The 23,689-nt window shown below is 40.2% G+C and overlaps 1 protein-coding gene across 3 annotated transcripts; it reads left to right on the forward strand.

Annotated features, from left to right (window-relative positions):
- The first annotated feature begins 1,594 nt into the window (after positions 1–1,594).
- On the forward strand, positions 1,595–19,191 carry rnf44 (ring finger protein 44). 3 transcript variants are annotated; one of them, XM_089020950.1, is made up of 11 exons: positions 1,595–2,063; positions 6,947–7,143; positions 9,216–9,438; positions 10,709–10,876; positions 11,674–11,847; positions 11,933–12,088; positions 13,962–14,077; positions 14,201–14,288; positions 14,697–14,818; positions 15,996–16,095; positions 16,170–19,191. In XM_089020950.1, exons 2-11 carry the CDS (start codon positions 7,037–7,039, stop codon positions 16,230–16,232), a joined length of 1,317 nt encoding a protein of 438 aa, XP_088877076.1. In that variant the 5' UTR covers positions 1,595–2,063; positions 6,947–7,036; the 3' UTR covers positions 16,233–19,191. The 3 variants fall into 3 exon arrangements, with proteins under 3 accessions (XP_088877076.1, XP_088877069.1, XP_088877084.1); XM_089020943.1 differs by lacking the exon at positions 1,595–2,063 and adding an exon at positions 2,954–3,379; XM_089020958.1 differs by lacking the exon at positions 1,595–2,063 and adding an exon at positions 2,954–3,379 and having other exon boundaries at positions 10,709–10,828.
- Positions 19,192–23,689: the final 4,498 nt, after the last annotated feature.

Raw genomic sequence — 23,689 nt, forward strand, 5'->3', positions numbered from 1 at the left:
TTAATAAAATATATGCTTTATAACGATATGAACATGTACAACTGGAGAGAATACTACATATGTACCAAAAACGGTCGAATGTCCCGTTGTTCGTAACTTGAATGTTCGGCATTTCCACTTCACCACCTGAACCATTACCATTTCAAATTCCTAATTAATCACGCACACATTCCCAGTTAGCAAATGACGAAACATCCATACATATTCTGCCTGTGTGTGTGTTTTCTCCGGGTCTTGCGGTTTCGTCCTACATTACCGAAAACATGCATGGCTGTTGTTCATGGTGTCCATCTCGGTGTGCCCTGCGATTGGCTAACAACCATTTCAGAGTGGGTGGATGGATGGATGGATGGATGGATGGATGGATGGATGGATGGATGGATGGATGGATGGATGGATAATAACAGGCTAAATACCAAATAATGTTTCTGGGTCTTATTTTATCTTCATCTAGACATGCCTTTTTACACCAAAATGTCTTGGTAACCTCATTATAAAATGAGACACCACTGTGACATGAACAATTGGAAACAAGACATGAAATATGGATGTAATTTATATATTGTCCCTTTATTCTTATCCAATAGACTTTGGTTTATGACTTTCAGTTCTGGCACACCTATTCAAAGAGTGCAAATACAAATTAAAAGGGTGCGGTGGTTGTACAAGATTGCTGATGCCCTTTTGATAAAAGCAACACAGTCGTTCCCTGTCATGCAGAGGTCGCCTACCCAAAATGTTCAAAGAGCCATATTGGACCAAAACAAAAAGCTAATACGTATGTCTGGAGCTGCAAAAAATTAAAATCCCAAAAATGAAGGCATTCATTGAACGAAGGTACGTCTTGATATCCCTGAATGTCACACAAGATCGTCAACGGAAAATCCAGTCGTACAAACGCAACAGATGAACTTTATTTCAGTATTTTTGGTATCACAGCTCTTGATTCAATGGAAATAGGACAAAAGATTGTATTAATATGAAGTAAAGTGATAACACATTGCAATGATTCACAGAATCCACACAGGTTTCTTCTCTGGGGTTGAATTTCTCAACATATCTTTTCTCTCCAAGCATTATTAGAAAATCAACATTCCTGTATATTTTGAAGGAAATGTGTCCCAAAATAGCACATGAACCAAAAACACATGGCAATATTTTTTTTTTCCGTCTGGAATCTGTAAAAAAAAACTTTCAACAAATTACACTGCAGAAAATACATAGTGTTGGCACACAATCTATAATTGGATTGTTTTATCTGTCTGTGCATTAGCTAAAACTGACTTCCACAGAATCAGAAAGCCTTTCATAGTCCTACAGTGGGGACATTTTCAATCTTTAATTATTATACTGTATATATACCGTTTGTAGATAGATAGATAGATAGATAGATAGAATTCTCTTTCTATCAATTTTTGTGTAAAATTCTTTTTTTTTTTTTACCGCGGGCCACATTGTAGTTACGGTTTCCTCTCAGGGGGGTGTTGTGAATTTGAGGAAGCTATTACAATGTTTAATCCACTCCATATATTATATATCGAGAGCACAACAAATTAATGAATAACTAGTTTTCAAATTTGAATTAAAAATAATGACTATTATTGTGGTTTACATGGGACAATTTTAAATTCTGGTTAAGACTTTAACAAACATTACAGAAGTTCACAAGATTGATTAGGTTTCGTGGGCCAAATAAAATGATGCGGCAGGCTTCGACTTTGACACCTGTGGTGTAAGGCATACAGAACCCTCCATGCGTTCAGTTTAAGGAAGTGCATGAGGAACAAGACCACTGTGGGCTGGACTTCGAGTTTCTAATTCAGGAAACGTCTTGTGTAGGATGAACGTAGTGTGCTAAGAAGACATAACGTTGCGTTGTATGAGCTGTTCCGAGATGGCCGACAGGATGTGCCATTTATAGCGCATTTCTTTGAAGCGGAGGTAAAAAACACGGAATGTCTCATGCGAGAACGTCTAACCAGAAGATGCCGCTCTTGATTGACGCAATGTGAACTTAACAAAGGGGCATATCAGCGATTGGATGATTGCATCATAACAATCAGGTAATGGCGCTTGCATCCTGGCGAGATGATGGCTAAAAACGTCCGCGGTTGGAAATGCAGCGGCGTTCTTATGGTGCTCATTGGACTCAACTTCCACAGCCCCTCCTTGTTTTGGTGTGACTGGCTTGCTATGCTGTCATGTTTACCCTGGACAAAAGAGGCTGCCATTGGTGAGGCTTTACATAGTTTAATTTACTTGCATCGTCAGCCGATGATGGAAGATGCTCTAAAGCACCATCGTGACGGCGTTAATTAACTGTGCGCACACAAAACGGACCTGACAGCGATATGCATTGATTGTTGACATCGTTGTAAACGCACTTCGTGCTACATTCGCCGGTGTCATAGCAGAGACGTTGCACAGAGGAAATAGAAGCTATTTTTCTTTCATGATCGTGCAAGTGCAAAATTACATAACCTAGTCCTCATAGGACCTCGTGTGCGATTGAGAATCAGCACACTCGCGCAAACATTCATTGGACTCCGATTACCAACACGAACTATTGTAATAAAATGGAGGAAAATGTATATTTCGTATTATTTTACACTCTTGCTGTTAAGATACCATGAAGCTTCGAAGTGGCTTCAAGCCAAGAGATCACAGGTTGACTGTAGCTAATATAAGTGTAGTCAGAATTACTATGACCTGTCACTGTACACGGTATTTGAATTAACATGACGTCAGCTCACGTTTCATTCACTCGTTGGTTGAACAAGTATGCATACGCAGACGTTACAGTTCGAGTTGAGCCGCTTGTTTATCGCGGGGATCTTTTGTTTCCGTGTAGAAAAACAAATGTTTGTTGGTAGATCGCGGCCATAACTGTCTGGACGTCTGCTGTCTGTGTTTGCCGCTCTCTGATTGGTCAATACAAGGCCGGGGGCGGGGCTCCGCCATAACAATGCTTTGTAGGGAGCGTGTGCGCGGCAATCGGGATTTTCTTCGATTATAAAAGAACGATTTGTTTCTATTTTTGTATTATTAATTGTCTTTGGGATACATTACCACTACCGGGGTTTGTTTTTTATTATTTTTTTTTTTCACGGTTGCTGGGGAGACGTAGGCTCTCCGCAGCCAAAGGAAAACGTCTGATCGGGTTGTTTTAGCAAGCTGGCTGGCTGTCGGTCAGTTTGGGGATAGATAGGTCAAAGGAAACGGTTGTGGACGAAATTCAGGGGACGGTGTCGTTTTGAAGGACGAAACGTCAGTTGAAGGCTGTCGTGCACGAGGAGAAAGTGAATGGGAGACGGCGTTTTGCAAACTGGAACACCTGTCATCTCCCCCGTCTCACGGAGCACACAAACTAGCCACGAAAGTAAGCTCTCGGTCTATACCAAGTCGTATTATGACTTCGTACCGATCCATGCTACCGGGTGGATGTTTCTATTCTGTGCAACTATCAGAGATTCTTGTTTAGGCTTGAATATCTTGAGGTGACGCGTGTTTGCATGCCGACTGTCCTTGCTTCGAAGCCGCTGCACAAAGCGTTAGCATAGCTTTGCGACCGTAGCTAGCTCATCTCTCCTTCAACAGGGGACGTCGAGTTGTCGCAAGCGAAACGAACTCTCATCCCACACTGCTGTCCTGTCTCACTCTCAAACAGTCTGTCGTGTGTGCGCAGCTTGGTGTGGTTATCCGATAAAGTTGTGCAATAGTAAACTGTCGAGATGGTCGCCGCGATAGCTTTTGTTGTTGTTGCTTTGTCTGGTGTGAGCACATGGCTTCCATGTTTTTGTTCGGCTATGTAACAGCGACCCCTATTTATGCCCGCAGGACGGTGGTTTGTTTCGTTAGTATTGATTTGCAAACCATGTAAGAAATATAATACCGCATTTCTTTCTTTACGAATTATCCTAATTAAACCCAGGCACCTTGTGCCGTTTCATTTGTCAGCTTGCTGTCGTTCTTGTCTGTTCAGTTTAATTTGCCGCCTGTAAAACCAGCATTCTTCTCATGGATGGAAAAAAAATCAGCTGTCATCTGTACGTCTTTGAAACTAAAGAGAGACAAAAGGGTAAATTTCAAACATTACTTTTAGAAAAACAATCACAGCTACTGGTAAACACGAGTAAAATTAGGAATGAGCCGATTTCAAGGGAGAATTTAATCAAAAATTTGTCAGACAGAAACCTTTCCGAGACAGAAAAGGCTGTACTAACCAAAGGCTTACATTTCTCAGTGACTCCTAAAATGATACCTACAATATCAAAGAAGTACACATGACGGCTGAAGAAACCTTTTCATCGATGGACCACTCCTGTATGATTGAGAGCTTACGCAGAAGTCTTCTCATTGGTATTTTTGAAGGTTAAAATTGCATTTTGCAGAACATATTTAAAAACGGCTGATGTCTGAATTACGGTTTAAGATTTTGCTAGTGAAAATGAGGGATGTATCCTTCATTCAGTTCACTGCCTATGGTTGAGTGATCAATTTTCATCTAGAACCGATTGGCTTCTGACCTCTGTGGAGTGATTGTTGGCACTGGCATCTGAGAGCATTTTTAAGGTTGCCAGAAACCACTGTGGTTCAGAGGTCAGGTTGTTTGCTCCCTTGGGTCTTCCTCGAGCTTGTGTTTAAAGCGAGTTGAGGATCACCATGGGCAGAACTATGAAAAAAAAAGAATAAATAACCCTTTGGCTTTCAAAGTATTTACTTTCTGTTTTTTTCAGTCCTTTTTTAATCAAATGTAAACAAGCAAAGTACATGTAGTTCATATTTTAGCACAAATATAGATATTAATCTAAATACATATTTGTGGAATGTATGTGAAACTGTCACAGCTTGGAATTGAAGCGGATTTACGTGGGACAGATGTGAGGTAAAATCTTCATCAATGGCTGCTACAGCTTCATGTTTGCTTTCAAGATTTAGCTTGTAGCAGACGTGCACATTTCACTACGATGTCCCTGATCCACTGGTGAAAATAACGCTTTGATCCTACTTTCATCTATAACTGCTTCATTAAACAAAGGGTTCAGAAAGTGCTCACAATTGAAGAGCGTCTATGTCTTTGTGTTGTCATATTATTTTATTTTATTTGTTTTTTGTTCTTTTGACATCAAGATGGCACCTCCTGTATTTTTCTATATACAGTGGGACCTTGGCTTACAAACTTAATTAGTTCCCAGACAGAGTGTGTAAGGCGAAAAGTATGTATCCCAAAAATTAATTTCCCAAAGGAAACTATCAAAATGAGAATAATCCGTTCCCAGGTCTCCATAAAATATAATTTTCTACTTTCTAATTTTCTAAGCCTTAAAACTACACAAAATATACCTTATTTTATGTATAATAAATGTGCTATAGTATTATCATTAAAGAAATAAACTGGACTGTACAATAAAGTCATTTTATTTACCTTTGTGATGGTTGTTAATGGCTTGATGGAATGGAATGTCCGGTTTCCTCAGCATTAAACACTTGATGAGGAACGTAACCTTCTTTCACCATCTTGAGGAGTGATCCCTTGTAGGTGCTTTCTCTGTGATAATTTTTTCTAGTTCTTCATCAATTGTGATCTGTTTAGCTGGGTTGATAGCTTTTTGCATCAAGTGGGCAGATGACTTGTGCGGGTTGTTTGTGGAGCCTGATTGATGGGATATTTTAACTCTTTTCTATCCATTTTCCCACTATTCTCACACACTCACGCTTTTTTTTCAAGCTCTGTCATCTCCCTTTCGTGTGTGTGTTTTCTCACTCTCTCTGCCTGCCTGTCTCTTTAATGTTTAACACTCCCCTACTGCTGCGTTCTTGACCATGCTTTAACCGAAGACTGGGGGCGGGGAATAGAGGACAAAAACAGTGGTCACCATTTTCTTGTTAGGAGAACGTGCTCGTTCGCGAACGACACATCAGTCATTGTGGCAGCTCTGTGTGTTTCCCGAAAAATAGTTTGTATGGCAAGGTAAAATTTTCATAAATGTAACGTTTGTAAACCGAAAAGTTCGTAAGCCTAGGGGTTCGTAAACTGAGGTTTCACTGTACTACTTCTTCCTTTCATAACTTTGCTGCTGTGAAATGTAAATATCTTCATTGCGAGACTATTAAAAGCTAATCCCATCCAAATTAAAAAAACATCTCTGACAGAAATTGATTACAAAAATAACAAGATTGACACCACTACCTTTAGTCACAATAGTATATTTGCCCATTTTCAGAATAATTTATCCTCAAAATTAATCTTCGAGGCCATCTCCATCCATCTCATTTCATGATCTGGTTGACGACCAACGGGGGGCGCTGTCGGCCCGCCTGCACCTGCACAGGTGCTGGTCGTTTCCAATCAGTGACACTCAAAAGGACCCCCGGCACGACCATTCGTTGTCGGGTAATTGTTGTTAAATGTCATTGTATGCTGTTGTATGCAATTGTATGCATTGTGTGCAGTGCATGTGTTTGTTTAATCTTGGCGGATTTTTAATCTTGGTTTTCTTTTGATACTTTGTATTTTTTTCCGTTCAGAAGATTTTGATGTTATAGATTTTGTTCCTGTTGACTTTATTTTAATACAATTTATCAAACACAACGCCCTGCTCCCACCTGCCTGCTTTTTGGGATCCGCACCCGCCATCACCACCTTGCACAACGTGACACATTTAGGGGATACCGAAACAAGCATAATAATACATTACTGTTTATGCGTAGTATTATTTCGTAAATTATTATCTCCAAACAATTATTCAATTGCCAGCTATTTTGCTGTTCAGTTTGATTTGATACGCTCGGCTTTAACACATTAAAGCAGAGCGTGTCCATTGTCCTCAATCACCCACGCACCTAATTCTGGTCGTTCTCTGTAACATTAGTTTTTCTTATCGATTAGCATGTATTTTCAGATTTGTAACCTCTCTATTCATTCGTTTTTTGTTTGTTAATGCAGGGTCAAGACAATCGGAGGCAATATCTAAGTGCCTCCTCCACTGTGTAGTTTCCTTTCCCAGAGTGTGACTTCGTCTGCACGACGTCACCAATGCGACCATGGGAAGTAGCAGTAAATAGGCTGCCCCCAACAGCCCCCTTGAATGCAAGGAGGTTCCTTGGAGAGCCTTGTACCGCCCCTGTGCATCTCAGGAGAAGGTACAGTGGAATATACTGAATATACTATACACAGCAGCAAAGTTGTTTGCCATACAGTAAAGTCTCGTTATATCGATATCGGATATATCGATAGTCCCGGTTATATCGATACTATTTCTATGCACGCACGGAGAAAATTACATGCAAACAGGGTCGGATATATCGATAGTCCCGGTTATATCGATATTTTTTCGGACTCCCTTGAATATCGATATAACGAGACTTTACTGTATTTAAAACCGTTTTCATAGGTGCACACCATTAGATGGTGCACCTTCAATGAATGACATACAGGTAACATCTGACTTACGACCAAGTTCCGTTCCGACCAAACGGTCGTAAGTTAAAATGGTCGTAAGTCGAAATCTGTTCAAAATGTTGAATAGAGAATCGGATGCTAAATGACTCCCCCCCCCCCCTCTGGTGCCATCACATGGTCAATTGCTGTGCGAGAATGAGATGCTGGCTGGCTGGCCAAAATTGTCATACACGTTGCCGGCCTGCTAGCGCGTTGCGGTGCTAGGCGTAGAATTTTTTTTTTTTTAATTGAGTCTGGAGGTCGTGGTTGTAAGTATGGGTGGTCTTAAGTCGAGCTGTTCGTAAGTCAGACGTTACCTGTATTTTAAAACCATATTATAAGGCGCATGGTACGCTTTTGAAAAAATATTTTCTTTTTAGGTGAGCCTTATAGTGCAGAAAATACGGCAATTTAATGATATCATGTTTTGAAGCGTAAACAGGTCATTAGTATTTTTAGTTTTGATTGTTACCGCGTTCTTGCAAAATATAAGTGCACTCAAGTAAAGCTCTGCTCCACACAGAACATTTTTTAACTTGTAAAAATGTTGCTCACAAAAATAAACACTTGAAGTTATGTTGTGCTGTTTAAGGGGAAACTTGGATTTACATTGTGCTGTATATCAAAGTCAGCTTTATTGTCAAATATGCTAATATGCATGACAAACAGCACAGATGAAATTAATGTCCTATTGGACCCAGCGTGCAAGGCACTTATAATGTGGCAAAAAAAAGAGAGACAATTGACCACAGACAATACATGTAATTTCTGAATGTAAAGTGAGGTAGTGACGTATGTAAAGTGAGGTAGTGACGTATGTAAAGTGAGGTAGTGACATATGTAAAGTGATGTAGTGTAGTAATGCAAAAACCAAAAAAAGGTTGAAGTGAGGTCTTGCAGAAAAAAACGGGGGAAAAATAGAGTTCAGGATGATAGTACAGCGTGTAGCGTGTACTCAGTTTGGTGAGTGTGGCAGTGGGAAGGGGCAGGGGGGCAGGGCTGGGAGGGAGTTGAGTCTCCTTACTGCCTGGTGGCAGAAACTGTGTTCCCTTTATTTTTTTAGGGCATTACATTTACATTTTAACTTTAGGGTTTTGTTACGCAATGTTAACTAATTCACTGCCAAGCATGTGCAAAAATGTGTCCACTCCAGTGCCTGGGTTTTTATCATTGTCACTTGAATTATAGGACCCACAGAATATTGAGTTTTAGGACTATCTAAACATGCAATACAGCGTTAGAAACCTTCTACTCTCTTCTTTCACCAGACAAAAAAAAAACATTTCTAGCTTATTTGGTTCTGGAGTAACATAATAATAAAAATAATAATACATTTCATTTATAAGCGCCTTTCAAAACTCGAAAAGTCAGCGTAAGAAACCTTAGACTCTTCATTCATCAGAAAAAAAATGAGTTAATTCTTAAGTTATATGGGTCTGGAGTTATATGATCTTGAAATTAGGATGACTGTCCAAATTACAATGCAATACGTACATATTTGTTTATGGAGTGCTTTAACAACAGCTGAAGCTGGAACAAAGCGCCAACATGGAAAAAATGGAAATGATGCCCCTTTGTGGAAAAGAAAAAACATTGCCAGATGCCATGGCCAGCGCTTTATCGGCACCCAAGTATGAAGACATTTGTGAATGGCAGTGAATGAGTTAATTTGCTCAACATTCATATTGAGTTTCCATAGAGCCTTTGAACATTGAAATTATTAATTTGTGAATGATATCTTCTTCATTTCTACTATATTTTTCCGGTCTTGCAGCCCACCAGTGAGACGCCAGTGGGGGCTACGAGACAGGCCTGTGCTACACACTTCCCTGGTCCAGGATGAGAATCTCCGTCATCTGCTTTTCTCTCAACATCACCAACAGGTTCCTTTAGATGAATCCAGACAATTCAGCCACACCAGCACAGCGCCACGCATGCTTCACCCTGCGGCCCACCTCCCACAACAGAACCCCATCATGGTGGATCTCCACGAGCAGGTAGCATATCCGAATGCAGATTTCCTCCAGACAATCTCTACAATTGCAAGTGGCATATTTTTGCAAAAGTTAGCGCACACCAGGACAGACAACTCTGAAAAGTTGCCTGCCCAGGCATAAAGTTGCCTGCCCCGCCATAAAGTTGCCTCCCCGGCCATAAAGTTGCCTGCCCCGTTTTTCCCAACTTGAAACACAATAACTTTTATTCTGTCTATTCTCTCTCAACTGCCATTCACAAATGTATTCAGGAATAGAAAATATGACATAGAGCGCCATTCTTGAATTCATTCGGGTTTTCTTTTTTCATGCTAGGGTGCCGATAAAGCGCTTGCCAGACCTCTGGCGCTGTTCTTTCCCTTCTATTCTCTATCAACTGCCATTCATTAATGTCTTCATGAATTGAAAATATGACAGAGCGCCATTCCTGAATTTATTCGGGTTTTGTTTTTTCATGCTAGGGGGCCGATAAAGGGCTTGCCAGACATCTGGTCATGTTATTTTCCCTTCCACAAGGGAGCAGCATTCCCCCTTTTTCCATGTTAGCGCTTTGTTCCACCTTAAACTGTTGTTAAAGCGCTATACAAACCAATATGTATGTATTGAATTGTATTTTGGACAGCCGCCCTGATTTCAAGCTTATATAACTCCAGACCCATATAATTTAGGAATTAACTTTTCTGATGTTTCTTACGATCCATTGAATGTTTATGTAGTCCTAAAATTCAATATTCTATGGGTCCTGGAATTTGAGTGACAATGACAAAAACCCTGGCACTGGAGCGGACACATTTTTCCACTCGTCTGGCAGTGAATGAGTTAAAATAAATAATGGAATTGAGTTTTGGGATAGAACAACTAATATTATATAACATATATCAGCGTACACCCTATTTGAATGACTGCTTGACTTGGTATTAGGGCAATTCGCGATACGAACACATTTGTATTTCCTTACACATCGTTGTATTTTCTCGGACTTCCTGTCATGTCACATTTTGGCTGCCCTTACGTGACGTAACATCCTGTCCGTCTTTATAAAAGCTCTCCCAACAAGCCCCTTCTTTTTCTTTCCTCTTGGCTCTTCTCCCCTGCCCCTTGTTACATTTTGTGCCGTCCCAAAGATTAAGGAATCTTTTTGTTTTTACTTTTGATTCCAGCTTCATTCACAATGACCCTAACACTTAGCATACATGGTCCAGTTTAAGCATTTTCAGATTTGAGGCAGTTAGCCATTCATTTTGATCGCCTTATGGTTTTTCTCTGATTTTAGATACCCCGGGGATCTGTTCCGATATCATACACTGTTACGACGGTGACCACTCATGGATTTCCCATCCACACCGGGCAGCCTTTACCAGGGTGCAACACTCCGCAACTCCCAGCATGCTCGGTAATGCTCAGCGGACAGCTCTCTCTGCTCTGCTGCCTTCCTCCTCCTGTGAGTTTGAAAAGGGGAAAGCCCAAATGTCGGTGTCTTTACAAATAGTAGTCTTGGTGCAACACACAACGATTCACCATCCCGTTATTTATGTGGTTTCCTTCAAATTTCGCCATCAACACGAAGTTTTCAGACCAAACAAAGTACCCAAAATGCATTGCGTGACGCTTTCTCGGTCAGTGACGATACCTACCGTGTCGTTACAGTAGGTGTCGTCGCCAACTCAAAAACAAGACTTCCTGAATATTCAGCGCGAGTCTTAAAACGTAAAATATAGCTATATGCGGTGTAATCTTTGTAAAATACGGTCAGTAGAAATGATTTTACAAATTATGGACACAACTTGTCCGGAGGCGTCGTTTGTCCTTTAAACATACATTCCATACAAAATATAGCACTGAAGCAACTTACGAACAAATTCACCTGATGAACGACCGCTCGAAACGTATCTCGTTCGTAAGGTGGGGAGCGTCTGTAATGTGGTGTGCCTTATATTTGGAAAACTTTTATGTATTTATCTGTATTTAGATTTGTTTTCCATTCATTGATAGTTCGTTGCGCCTTATATCTGGAAAAAACATTGAAAATACACTCTTCGTTGGGGGTGCATGCATCTTACACTCCGGTACGCCTTATACACCAGAAAATACAGTAAGCTGGAATCAGAATTCAACAGATCATAGCACGAGCACCTAAAATGGCGTGAAACAAACATGTTTTAAAATGGAATTTTTCGATCAGCTGGACGCATGTTGCGTCAAAACGGTTCTCATCCCGTGCTTTTTGTCTCCCCTCAGCTCATACAGGCGTGTACCATGCAGCATATGCCGGTGTCATACCAAGCTTTCCCACCCCTGGTCACCAGTGAACATTTTGTATTGCATCCAACCCCGTCTGTACCTCCTCACCAGCCGCCGCACCTTACACCTCTGAGCCAATTTGTCCCTTTACAGCCTCAGCACCCACGCATGGTGAGTAGTCCACACCAACCGTTATCATTGTCGACTTAGAAAATCGCTTTTATTGACCGCCCACCGACCTCCCAACCCTGACCAGCCTCTACAGCGGGTAGAGAATGAAGTCGACCTAAGAGGGGACCAGCACCCATTAGGAACCTTCTCTTACTCACATCACCCACCAGCGCTGCCTCCTTCTCTCCCCATACCGTATCTTCCTCAAGAGCCTCTGCATCAGGAGCTTCCCTTTGGAGTGGTAAGACTGCCTGAAAAATGTGACAATCACTTTGAATCCACATTAGAGTCACTCAGAAAGTATCTTGGCATCATGATGGGTGAATTTATTTTTTTTGCATTTCGACCTCCAACCTACCGTATTTTCCGGTGGTGTATAAGGCGCACCCAAAAGCCTTCATTTTCTTCAAAAAATGACCATGCGCCTTATATGTAAGTGCGCCTTATACAGTGATACCTCAGCTTTCGAACTTAATTGATTCCCAGAAAGTGTGTGTAAGGCGAAATGTATGTCTTCCAAACATTAATTTCCCATAGGAAGCCATTAAAAATGAGAATAATCTGTTTAGAGGTCCCCATAAAACATAATTTTCTACTAAATAAGCCTTAAAACTACACCAAATATATCTTATTTTATCTATGATAAATGTGCTATTGTAATGTAATTAAAGAAATAAACTGTAGTATATAATAAAGTCGTTTTATTTACCCTTGTGATGGTCGTTGATGTAGTTGCTTCTTGATGATATCCGAGTGAAGTTGCCGTGCTTTCTCGGTGATAATACCTTTATTCACACTGTCCCCTACTAGCTGCTATTCGTTAATCCAGCTCAACTGAAAATTTTCAACCTCTTCTATTGCCTGAGACTGTTGCTTAGACAACACAGAATCACCCTTAGCCACACGTAGCAATGCTCGACTTAGCGTACTGGTACTGGGACGCTAAGTCACACAAACGCACACCTCGTTCGTGTTTTGCGATGATCTCCTTCTTCTGCTCGACGGTAATTTTGTTTTGTGGCCTCTTCGGCTGAACACTAGCCTGTGGTTGGGTCTTTTTCGGTCCCAAAAATGCAAAACTACAAACATGTATGCTTTCCTCTTCAGAACTATTTGAATTATATTCATAACTGGATGTGTAACAAGAAAGCATGTTCTCCGAATCTGAAGCCATTGTCTTGGCGTGACGTCACGAACTGGGGACGGGACTTTCTGAAAATGCCCAATTCGCAGCTCAATTTTTTGCAGATTTTGGACACTTTGTCATTTTTATTGGTGTTTTGCATTTGAATAAAAATATCATACTGCGTGTTTTGGGTATTTTAGATGCTATAAAACGTTTTTCTGATGTCAGTTAAGAAACAAAAAAGTGACGTCGGTTGTCCTTTAAAGGACAACCAACACCAATTTTTTTTTGCTTCCTCACTGACATCAGAAAAACGTTTATAGCATCTAAAATCCCCAAAACACGCAGGCTGATATTTTTAGTCAACAATGGCTTCAGATTTAAATAAGTTGCTTTCTTGTTACTCATCCAGTTATGAATATGATTCAAATAGTTCTGAAGAGGAAAACATAAATGTTTGCAATCGATTAAAGAAGTCCTCCCATATCAATTTGAGCCATCAGGACTCAAATGTAGCGTCCCAGAAAATGCACAAGATGGCGCCCAAGCTCCGTTGTTAATGGGCTGATTGTCTGCTGGGAAACTAGTATCAAATAGTAGTCTTGGTGCAACACACAATGATTCAGCATCGCCTTATTTATGTTTTTTCCCTCTAATTTTGCCATCAACACGAAGTTTTCAGACCAAACAAAGTACCCAAAATGCATTGTGTGTCGCTTTCTCGGTCAGGGGCGTTCCAGACGTGACGTCACGTCAGGCACAGTCATCAACTCGAAAACAAGACTTCGAATATTCAGTGCGAGTCTTAAAATATAGCTATATGCGGTGGAATCTTTGTAAAATACACTCAGTAGAAGTAATTTGAAGTGATTTTACAAATTATGGACGCAACTTGTCCGGAGGTGTCGGTTGTCCTTTAAATGATTACATGGTTTCAGCAACTCCAATCCTACAATCTGTTAATCAACCCAATGGTTTCTCCCACCAGCCATACCCGCACATGCTGCCCCGGCGAGCAAATGGGCAGAGATACCGGCTACAGCAGCCTCTCCCTCCTCCCCCTCCGCCTCCATCTTACTACCCAGGCTTCCTCCCTTACTTCCTGTAAGTGTACAATGTGGAAAGAAATCTTGGTCCTCTAAGTTGCAAGTGCTCCATGATGACATTTTCCAGTTCCGCGTACCAGTGACAAAAGTTTATTGTCTGTTTTTTTGTTTGTTTGTGCAGTTCAATGCTTCCTGTGCCTCCAACCGCAGTGGGCCCAGCCATCAGTCTCGACCTTGATGTGGACGATGTGGAAATGGAAAACTATGAGGTTCTTTTTAACTCGTTCGTTTAATGTCAGTTGTCCTTTAAATATAAAAACACACATCTGGAAGTCGCACAACAGGGGAAAAGTAATGAAAGACAAATTGGAATTGTTTCATAAGAATTCATGGACAAAATATAATTCACATCAGTCCGTGATTCAGATATTTTTAGGCCAGTAGAGAAGACTTAGCAGGCCTTGAGGGTCCGCCACTAGTCTGTACACACTTTGTGTTCACTTGGACATAATGCAAAGAAAGAATATGCTTCCATTTAGCTTTCCCCTCAGCTTTTAAAAACCACATGATTCAAGTGAGTGATATTACTCCCCTCTCCCCCTTTTTTTGTTGGGATTTTATAAGTGACTCTACTTTCGGGGCGCATCAAGGCATTAAAACGTGAATTTTCTTGACAGGCTTTACTGAATCTAGCCGAGAGGCTGGGTGAAGCCAAACCACGTGGACTCACCAAGGCTGACATTGAGCAACTTCCATCCTACAGGTTCAGCTCAGAAAATCATCTATCTGAGCAAACACTGTAAGCTATCTATCTATCTATCTATCTATCTATCTATCTATCTATCTATCTATCTATCTATCTATCTATCTATCTATCTATCTATCTATCTATCTATCTATCTATCTATCTATCTATCTATCTATCTATCTATCTATCTATCTATCTATCTATCTATCTATCTATCTATCTGTCTTTGTCTGTCTGTCTGTCTGTCTGTCTAACTGCAGTATCTAGCTACCTGGCTAGCTCTAGCTAGCTTGCTTTATTTAGCTCAATCTAGCTCTGTCTAACTAAAGTGTATCTTTCTCTCTGTCTGTCTCACTACAGTGTATCTATCAAACTAGCTCGATAGAGCTAGTTTGCTGGATCCAGCAAACTAGCTAGCTCTATTTAGCAAACTATTTAGCTTTATCTAGCAAACTAGCTAGCTCTGGCTAGCTAGATAGGGCTGTCTGATAGACAGTCTATCTAGCTAGAGCTGGCTAGCTTTATTTAGCTCTAGCGCTATCTGTCTCTGTCTGTCGAACTACAGTGTATCTAACTAGCTAGCTAGCTCTATTGAGCCAACTAGCTAGCTCTATTTAGCAAACTAGCTAGCTCTATTTTGCAAACTAGCTAGCTCTATATAGCAAACTAGCTAGCTCTATCTAGCAAACTAGCTAGCTAGCTAGAGCTAGCTAGCTTAATTGAGCCCTATCAACCACTATCTGTCTGTCTGTCTAACTACAGTGTATCTATCTAGCTAACTAGTAAGCTCTATCCAGGAGGTGCTTTGTGATGGCGGAATTGTTAATAGGGTTGAGTGAACGCTGGCGCGTGTGGCTGCCGCTGCTCACCCGCAGAAAAAAAATATCATTTGACTGTAAAGTGTCCTTGAGAGTTTTGAAAGGCGCTTGTAAATGAAATGTATTATTATCTAACTAGCTAGCTCTATTTGAAAGGCGCTTAGAAATGAAATGGATTATTATTATTATCCAGATAGCTCGATCTAGCTAGCTCTAGCCGTCTAGCTAGCTAGCTAGGTCTATCTAGCTAGCTCTATCTGGCTAGCTCTATCTCCCTCTATCTTCCTACCTACCCACATTTGACATTTGGTCTGCAGCAATTGGAAACGAACGCATTCTCTTCAGGTTTAAAATATATTTCAATTCATTCAACATGTTACCGCAGTTACATTTTTTGTTTTTGTCCTCAGGTGCGTTGTGTGCTTTAGCGACTTTGAGTGTCGGCAGCTACTTCGGGTATTACCCTGCAACCACGAATTCCACGCCAAATGTGTGGATAAATGGTTAAAGGTAAGAAGACATAATGGAGGCCCAAGTGATGTCTGTTTTACAACCCATGTAACCTCCCTCCGCTTGATTTCTAGACCAATCGCACTTGTCCCATCTGCCGAGCCGACGCGTCCGACGTCCACCGGGAGACTGAGTGAGAGCTAGAAGTGGGAAAAAAAAAGCTCAGAGTTAGTCCTAAAGCTGTGGAAACCCGCCACTAACTAACAACCCACTAAATAATAAGCAATCCGGGATGGTTCTCGGCGCCCCCTTCGTACCTCTGCTGTGCTTCAATTTCCCGAATCTTGTGAAGAAAAAAAAAACAAAAAACACCGCCACCCCCACTGCAGCCAGAAAGTGGAGCACTCGAATCACCAGCTGGTTCTTTCTCTGGCCTCCCCTTACTTCCTTGTTGCCGATTCCAAAGAGTTTCCCCCATTTGTGCGCATTATTTGCTGCTTTTGTTTACAGGGTTGCGCTAGTTGAATTTAATGGAGGCTGGATGCGGCGGCGGGGGGGTTGGGCGGGCTTCTGCAATACACGATTGATCCATTTTTACCCTTTTTTTTCAGCCTGAAAGTTAATACCACACGATCTTCTCTGGAACACACACACACACGTGTATCCAAAAAGATGTCTTGTATTCACAGACCGGATCATTTTCAAGGTCATTGAGCACAAGTGCTACGATGTGTTTGTGTGCGTGTTTGCTTGTTGAGCCAATGTATTAATTGCGTAACCACTGGATACAGGGGCGGCATGCTGGGGATTTGCATGAACTATTGATTCCGACTAGCAATATTTAAAACCAAGCGTTACCACCAAAATGATATAAATGAAGCGGGGGGGGGGGGGAATAGGCAGCGTACGAATAAAACGACTTGCTTACGTTATCCCGCACGGGCAGGAAAATGGAGGGTGGGGGGTGAGTTTTGAATGGACTTTTGAATCTTCCTGTTTGCGGGAGAAAATGGCCGCCGATGTTTTGTCTGTTTTGTTTGTGAGCCAAAATCTAGATATCGCCTACTTTTACAGATGTTTGACCTGCCTTCTTGTATGACCTTGACAAAGCACAAACTTATTACTAATCCTGGCAAAATACTGTGTCATTTTCACCGTTTCTAAAAAAAAAAAGGGGGGGGGGGGTATTATTTATTGCTTTGTAACCTTTTTTGGGAAGAAAATGAGTTGAAGGAAACACTAACATTGTGTGTATCTTACGTGGTCATCAACTTAATGGCGTAAAAAGAAGAAAAAAAAAACAACTTGTGCGTGAATGCTTTTAGATATGAAGACAGAAGAATGTCGTAGAAGTCACTGGTGTTCAATTCGGTAGTTTGGAAGCGCTGGTGGACTCCTACTTTCCTGCTTGAGAAAAACAAATAGGAAACACTAACAGGCAGTTGTAAGCTTTTAGCTTGTAAAAGGGATCTTGCCTTTTTTTTTTTTCCTTTACTTCAGTGTCTTAAGTGAATGTCGGTCTTTGATATGTGTGCCATGTTCAAAAGAAAAAAAAGCCATTTAAATGAGTTTCCATTCACAGCTTGGAGAATTAATCTATGTGTACATACATACATACATACATACATACATACATACATACATACATACATATCTATTTGCAGGCTATATTGTTCGTTAAAAAAAAAAATCCTCAGGGCCACTCGGTATATGATACAGGATAAATCTTGTGTCCAATGGGAAGGATGCCATGAAAAGGAGCGATCTGAATTTATGTTGAGGTCATTTTTTTTTTTATCTGACCACTAATAATTTCATGTTTGATTATTATATCCTCTAAACCATTTAAAGGACAACCGACGCCTCCGGACAAGATGTGTCCATAATTTGTAAAATCACTTCAGATGACTTCAACTAAGCGTATTTTACAAAGATTCCACAGCGTATAGCTATATTTTATGTTTTAAGACTCGCACTCAATATTCAGGAAGTCTTATTTTCGAGTTGATGACGTGATGTCACGTCAGGAATGCCCCTGACCGAGAAAGTGACACAATGCATTTTGGGGACTTTGTTTGGTTTGAAAACTTTGTGTTGATCCGTGTTGATGGCGAAATTAGAAGGAAAACACATAAATAACGCGATGGTGAAGCGTTGTGTGTTGCACCAAGACTACTATTTGATACTAGTTGACACAAATTCCCAGCAGACAAATCAGCCCATTAACAACGGAGTTTGGGTGCCATCTTGTACATTTTCTGGGATGCTACGTTGGAGTCCAGACGCCTCAAAATGATCCGGAAGGACTTCTTTCATCGATTGCAAACATTTATGCTTTCCTCTTCAGAACTATTTGAATCATATTCATAACTGGATGAGTAACAAGAGAGCATCTTCTCCGAATCTGAAGCCATTGTTTTGATTCTCGAGCAAGGCAAGATGTCCTGGCGTGACGTCACGAACAAGGGGGCGGGACCTTCTGAAATTCGCCATCTCCGAGGTCATTTTGAAGTAGTTTTGGGACACTTTAATCATTTTTATTGGTGTTTTACATTTGACTAAAAATATCAGCCTGCGTGTTTTGGGTATTTCAGAGGCTATAAAACGTTTTTTTGACGTTAGTTAGGAAACAAAAAAAATGGTGTCGGTCGTCCTTTAAAAGACAAGGCATGTTTTCAAAATAAAAAAAAGAGGCAACTTACAGGTCATTAAAAAAACAGTTTTAACTTTGCTGTGGTCAACTTCTCAATGTGCACACTCCTACCTAAATCACTCCAGGTGTTTGCATGCTTACAAACTAAAATTTAAAAAAAAGATGAGCAAAAAAACGTGAAGGACAGCTTCAGATCTGCGAGGGAGGGGGACCTATTTAAACGATGCACAATATGCATGCGTGTCATCCAGTTCAGAATCAGCGTTTGGGACATTCTGATCGTATTGCTCAGCTGATAACTGCCATGCATTGTACTGCACATATTTCTAATAGAACTGAATGACTACAAGATTTTATTGCGCTAACTTCATTTTTGTGTTACTGTTATTGCCCTAATGACTGAAAACAACCTGCTCTGAGACTACTGTAGTTTGATCCAAAAGCCATAGTGACAAGGTGCTAGATGTTGCGCTTTTAGCTACAAAAAAAAAAAAAAAAAACAACTCAATCGCGTGAATGCAATAGTTTTGTCATGGATATATCATGTATTCTTAAAGCATGTTATACTAATACCCCCCAGTGGAAATTATAATTATAGTTTAAGAGTTAAAAAAAAAAATAATTAGATGTGTTGTCATACCTATTCCAGTGTAGTACTTTACCTGGCCTCTCAGGCACTTGCTCTAAGTGTATCAATATCTTAAAAATGTATTGTTCACATGTACTTCATGTTGATATTAAGCGCTTACTTTTGGGAGTCTCCAACACATGATGTTATCCAGCTACCCCACGAAATACAAAGAAAGAAAAAAACATTATTGAGGCCGTTTATGATTAACTCATTCACTGCCAGACCTGTGCAAAAACGTTAGACGCTCTTTTTTTTCATCAGAAAAAAAGTGTATTCCTAAATTATATGAGTCCGGAGTTATATGAGCTTGAAATGAGGGCAGCTGTCCAAAATACAATGCAATGCATACATATTGGTTTATATAGAGATTTAACATTAACTGAAGCTAGAACAAAGCGCTAACATTGAAAAATGCTGCGCCTTATTGCCCCCTACTGCCAGAGGCCATGGCCAGCGCTTTATCGGCACCCAAGCATGGTTTATATAGCGCTTTAACAACAGCTGAAGCTAGAACAAAGCGCTAATATGGAGAAAAAAAGGGAAGTACTGCTCCCTTGTAGAAACAAAAAAAACATCATCAGAGGCCATGGCCAGTGCTTTATCGGCACCCAAGCATGGTTTATATAGCGCTTTAACAACAGCTGAAGCTGGAACAAAGCGCTAATATGGAGAAAAGGGAAGTACTGCTCCCTGGTGGAAACAAAAAAAAACATCAGAGGCCATGGCCAGCGCTTTATCTACACCCAAGCATGGTTTATATAGCGCTTTAACAACCGCTGAAGCTAGAACAAAGCGCTAAAGTGGAGGAAAAAAGGAAGTACTGCCCCCTTGTGGAAACAAAAAAAAACATCAGAGGCCATGGCCAGCGCTTTATCTACACCCAAGCATGGTTTATATAGCGCTTTAACAACAGCTGAAGCTGGAACAAAGCGCTAATATGGAGGAAAAAAAGAAGTACTGCTCCCTTGTGGAAACGAAAAAAACATCAGAGGCCATGGCCAGCGCTTTATCTACACCCAAGCATGGTTTATATAGCGCTTTAACAACAGCTGAAGCTGGAACAAAGTGCTAATATGGAGAGAAATGGAAGTACTGCCCCCTTGTGAAAAAGAAAAAAAAACACTGTCAGAGGCCATGGCCAGCGCTTAATCGGCACCCAAGCATGAAATGGCAGTGAATGATTTAATACAACAGAATAGAGTCTTGTAGTCTTTCTGTTAACTTGGATAATCTCACAGTTTGTCTGGTGCAACAAAAGAAGAAGAAAAAAAAGATGTTCCAATAAGCAGCTAAAATTTGGTTGGATTTGTGATTGATTAATTGATTGATTGATTGCTTCGTAGTTGTCATTTCAGTTATACCAATGATTTTGTTGTCTTTGGGCGGCTGCGTGGTTTTACTGTTCTTTTAACCCTCCCTGGTCGTTGACGGGGGTCTTTAGCCCACCTACCAACAGAGCCAGAGGCACGTGTTGTGTTAGGCAAATATGTTTTTTTGCTTTGTTTGGTACTTGCACATTTACAGTTACCTCATTTTTCCATGTTTGTAATGTGGGGGTGAGGGAGGGAGGGTGGAAACTAATATATATATATATATATATATTTACACACATATAGATATATATATATATATATATATATATATATATATATATATATATATATATATTTACACACATATAGATATATATATATATATATATTACATAGAGGAAATTGTTTTGATTTCTTTCATTCCATTGGAATCATTGTTTGTAGCATTTAACATGAACTAGTTAGTGTTATGATATGCATCTGTATACTGTTAACTTTTTATCAATTTGTACTTTTTTTAAATGAAAGTTGCTAGTTATGCTTTACCAAGTAGTGCAATCATATTTTTTTTTTAATTGTGGCTGATTGGAGAGAGGGGTTGTTCACTAATAAATGTATTACATATACCTATTAACGACGCTTGTCTCCTTTTAAACTGTGATGATGCAACGACAAATGTTCAATAAAACCACTTTTTTTGGTTCATTTTTAGCTGGGAAAATGTCATCTTTACAAGAGTTTATTTGAATGTCTACAAAAGTGCGTGTTTATAAACACTTATGTACATGTTACTCATTTAAAACAGGGTTCCCATGTTTCCTTTAGTCAAAATCTGGCTGTTTTATGAGTCATACGGAAGTTTAAAAAAAAGACAAAAATGGAAACTCAAAAGGCATTTTTAACCAGTAATATTGAATATAAAAGTTTTATGTTTAGAAGGCACATAAGGGAAAAACAGAAAATCTGGGGGCAATCTGAGGTGAACAGACAGCCTGTTAAACTGTCCTCTTCATGTCAGAGATCTGGCCTTTGACTAATTTAGCACTTAGTCAACTCCTTCACAGGAAGACGTCATTAGCCAGGTTACAAATCTATCATTTCATGGAAAGGACAAGCAATTAAAATGTCTATGTTATGTTGCGTTATGGACTTTGATGCTTGGGACATCCAGGGCGTGGTATTAAAAATCAAGAAGACTGTTTTACTAATGTGTCACTTAAAGGACAACCGACGTCACTTTTTTGTTTTTTAACCGACACCAGAAAAACGTTTTATAGCATCTAAAATAGCCAAAACACGCAGTATGATATTTTTAGTCAAATGCAAAACACCAATAAAAATGACTCAAAGTGTCCAAAATCTGCAAAAAAAAAAAAATTGAGCTTCGAATTGGGCGTTTTCAGAAAGTCCCGCCCCCAGTTCGTGATGTCACGCCAAGACGTCTGGCATTGCTGGAGAATCAAAACAATGGCTTCAGATTCGGAGAATATGCTTTCTTGTTACACATCCAGTTATGAATATGCATCAAATAGTTCTGAAGAGGAAAGCATACATGTTTGCATTCGATTAAAGAATTTATTCCGTGCAATTTTGAGGCAACATTGGGGTGAAATGTCTCACCCAAAAAGAGGCAGAAAATGGCCACCGAGCCGAGGGATTAATAAGCCTGTTTCCACGGGCTGATAAATTCCTTATATGGAGCTTGGACCCCCTCTTCTGGCTCTTTCTGGTGCAACATGAGGTTTTCAGACCAAACAAGCATTGACATGATGGAAGGACTGCTACAATGTGTCCTTGTTTTCGGTCAGGGGCGTTCCTTCAGTGACGTCACGTACGGACTGGTCACCAACTCAAAAACAAGACTTCCGGAATATTCAGTGCGAGTCTTAAAACGTAAAATATAGCTAAATGCGGTGGAATCTTTGTAAAATACGCTCAGTAGAAGTCATTTTACAAATTATGGACACAACTTGTCCGGAGATGTCGGTTGTCCTTTAAATTTGCATATCTTCTTCTTTTACTTTCGGCTTTTCCCTTCAAGGCGTCGCCACAGCAAATCAGTGGCCTCCATCTTTAGAGGTTTGATCCTCATGTTTGTTTTGGCCAAGCTTTTACGTCGGATGCCATTCCTGACGAGTTTAACGCGCAAAATGTTCTACCTAAAAAAGGTGTTATAAATGAGGCTTGATCCCTTCCAGGAGGGGGCAGCATTTCCATGGCTTTTCTCGCTTCAGTTTCGATTCTCAGAAAGACCCCGATCACACGCATTCCTTTTTTTTTTTTTTATTGTTGATTACCATTTCTTTAGCCAAGCTTCATTTCCGCACACTGAAAAGCGAGTTAAGCATTGCTGTTTTGCACAATTATCAATATCCAGTTTCGATTTAGTGTTTACATTGTCAATAAATGATTTTATAATACATTTCATCTTTAAGCGCCCTTCAAAACTCTCAAGGTCACTTTACAGTCCCAGGATAAGTTTTTTTGTGGGTGAGCAGCGGCAGCCACACGTGCCATCGTTTACTTAACCCAGAAGTAACTCGGATAGAATAGTAAGACAAATAGATAGAAAGCTAGCTCGCAAGCAAATAGATAGCTAATAGCTAGCAACCTAGATAGCTAGCCAGATAGCTATTGTACTGTATTACAGAAAAGACAGAGAATTGAACTCTCAAGTTCACTTTCCAGTCACAGAATAAGTTTTTCTGTGGGCGAGCAGCGGCAGCCACACACGCCAGCGTTCACTCAACCCGGAATTAACTCGGATAGAATAGTAAGACAAATAGCTAGAAAGCTAGCTAGCAAGCAAATAGATAGATAGATAGGAGCTAATAGCTAGCCGGCTAGATAGCTAGCCAGATAGCTATTGTACGGTATTGCAGAAAAAACAAAGAGAATTGAACTCTCAAGGTCACTTTCAGGATAAGTTTATCTGTGGGTGAGCAGCGGCAGCCACTAAAATGGTGATGTTGCACATTTTAAAAAAACATTTTGAAATTGAAATTTTATAAATTGTGATTTTATTATATTTCTTTTTTTTTTTTTTTCAAAAATTGT

The sequence above is a fragment of the Hippocampus bargibanti genome, linkage group LG02, assembly GCF_051943395.1.
Source record: "Hippocampus bargibanti isolate YZ-2025 linkage group LG02, ASM5194339v1, whole genome shotgun sequence".
Taxonomy (NCBI): Eukaryota; Metazoa; Chordata; class Actinopteri; order Syngnathiformes; family Syngnathidae; genus Hippocampus; species Hippocampus bargibanti.

Bases quoted from the DNA above. Each gene is read 5' to 3' on its own strand.
- rnf44 (XM_089020950.1), top strand. From the start codon at position 7,037: ATGCGACCATGGGAAGTAGCAGTAAATAGGCTGCCCCCAACAGCCCCC. The intron at 10,877-11,673 runs GTGAGTTTGAAA...GTCTCCCCTCAG, and splicing joins TCTGCTGCCTTCCTCCTCCT to CTCATACAGGCGTGTACCAT. The intron at 14,289-14,696 runs GTTCTTTTTAAC...TTTTCTTGACAG, and splicing joins TGGAAATGGAAAACTATGAG to GCTTTACTGAATCTAGCCGA.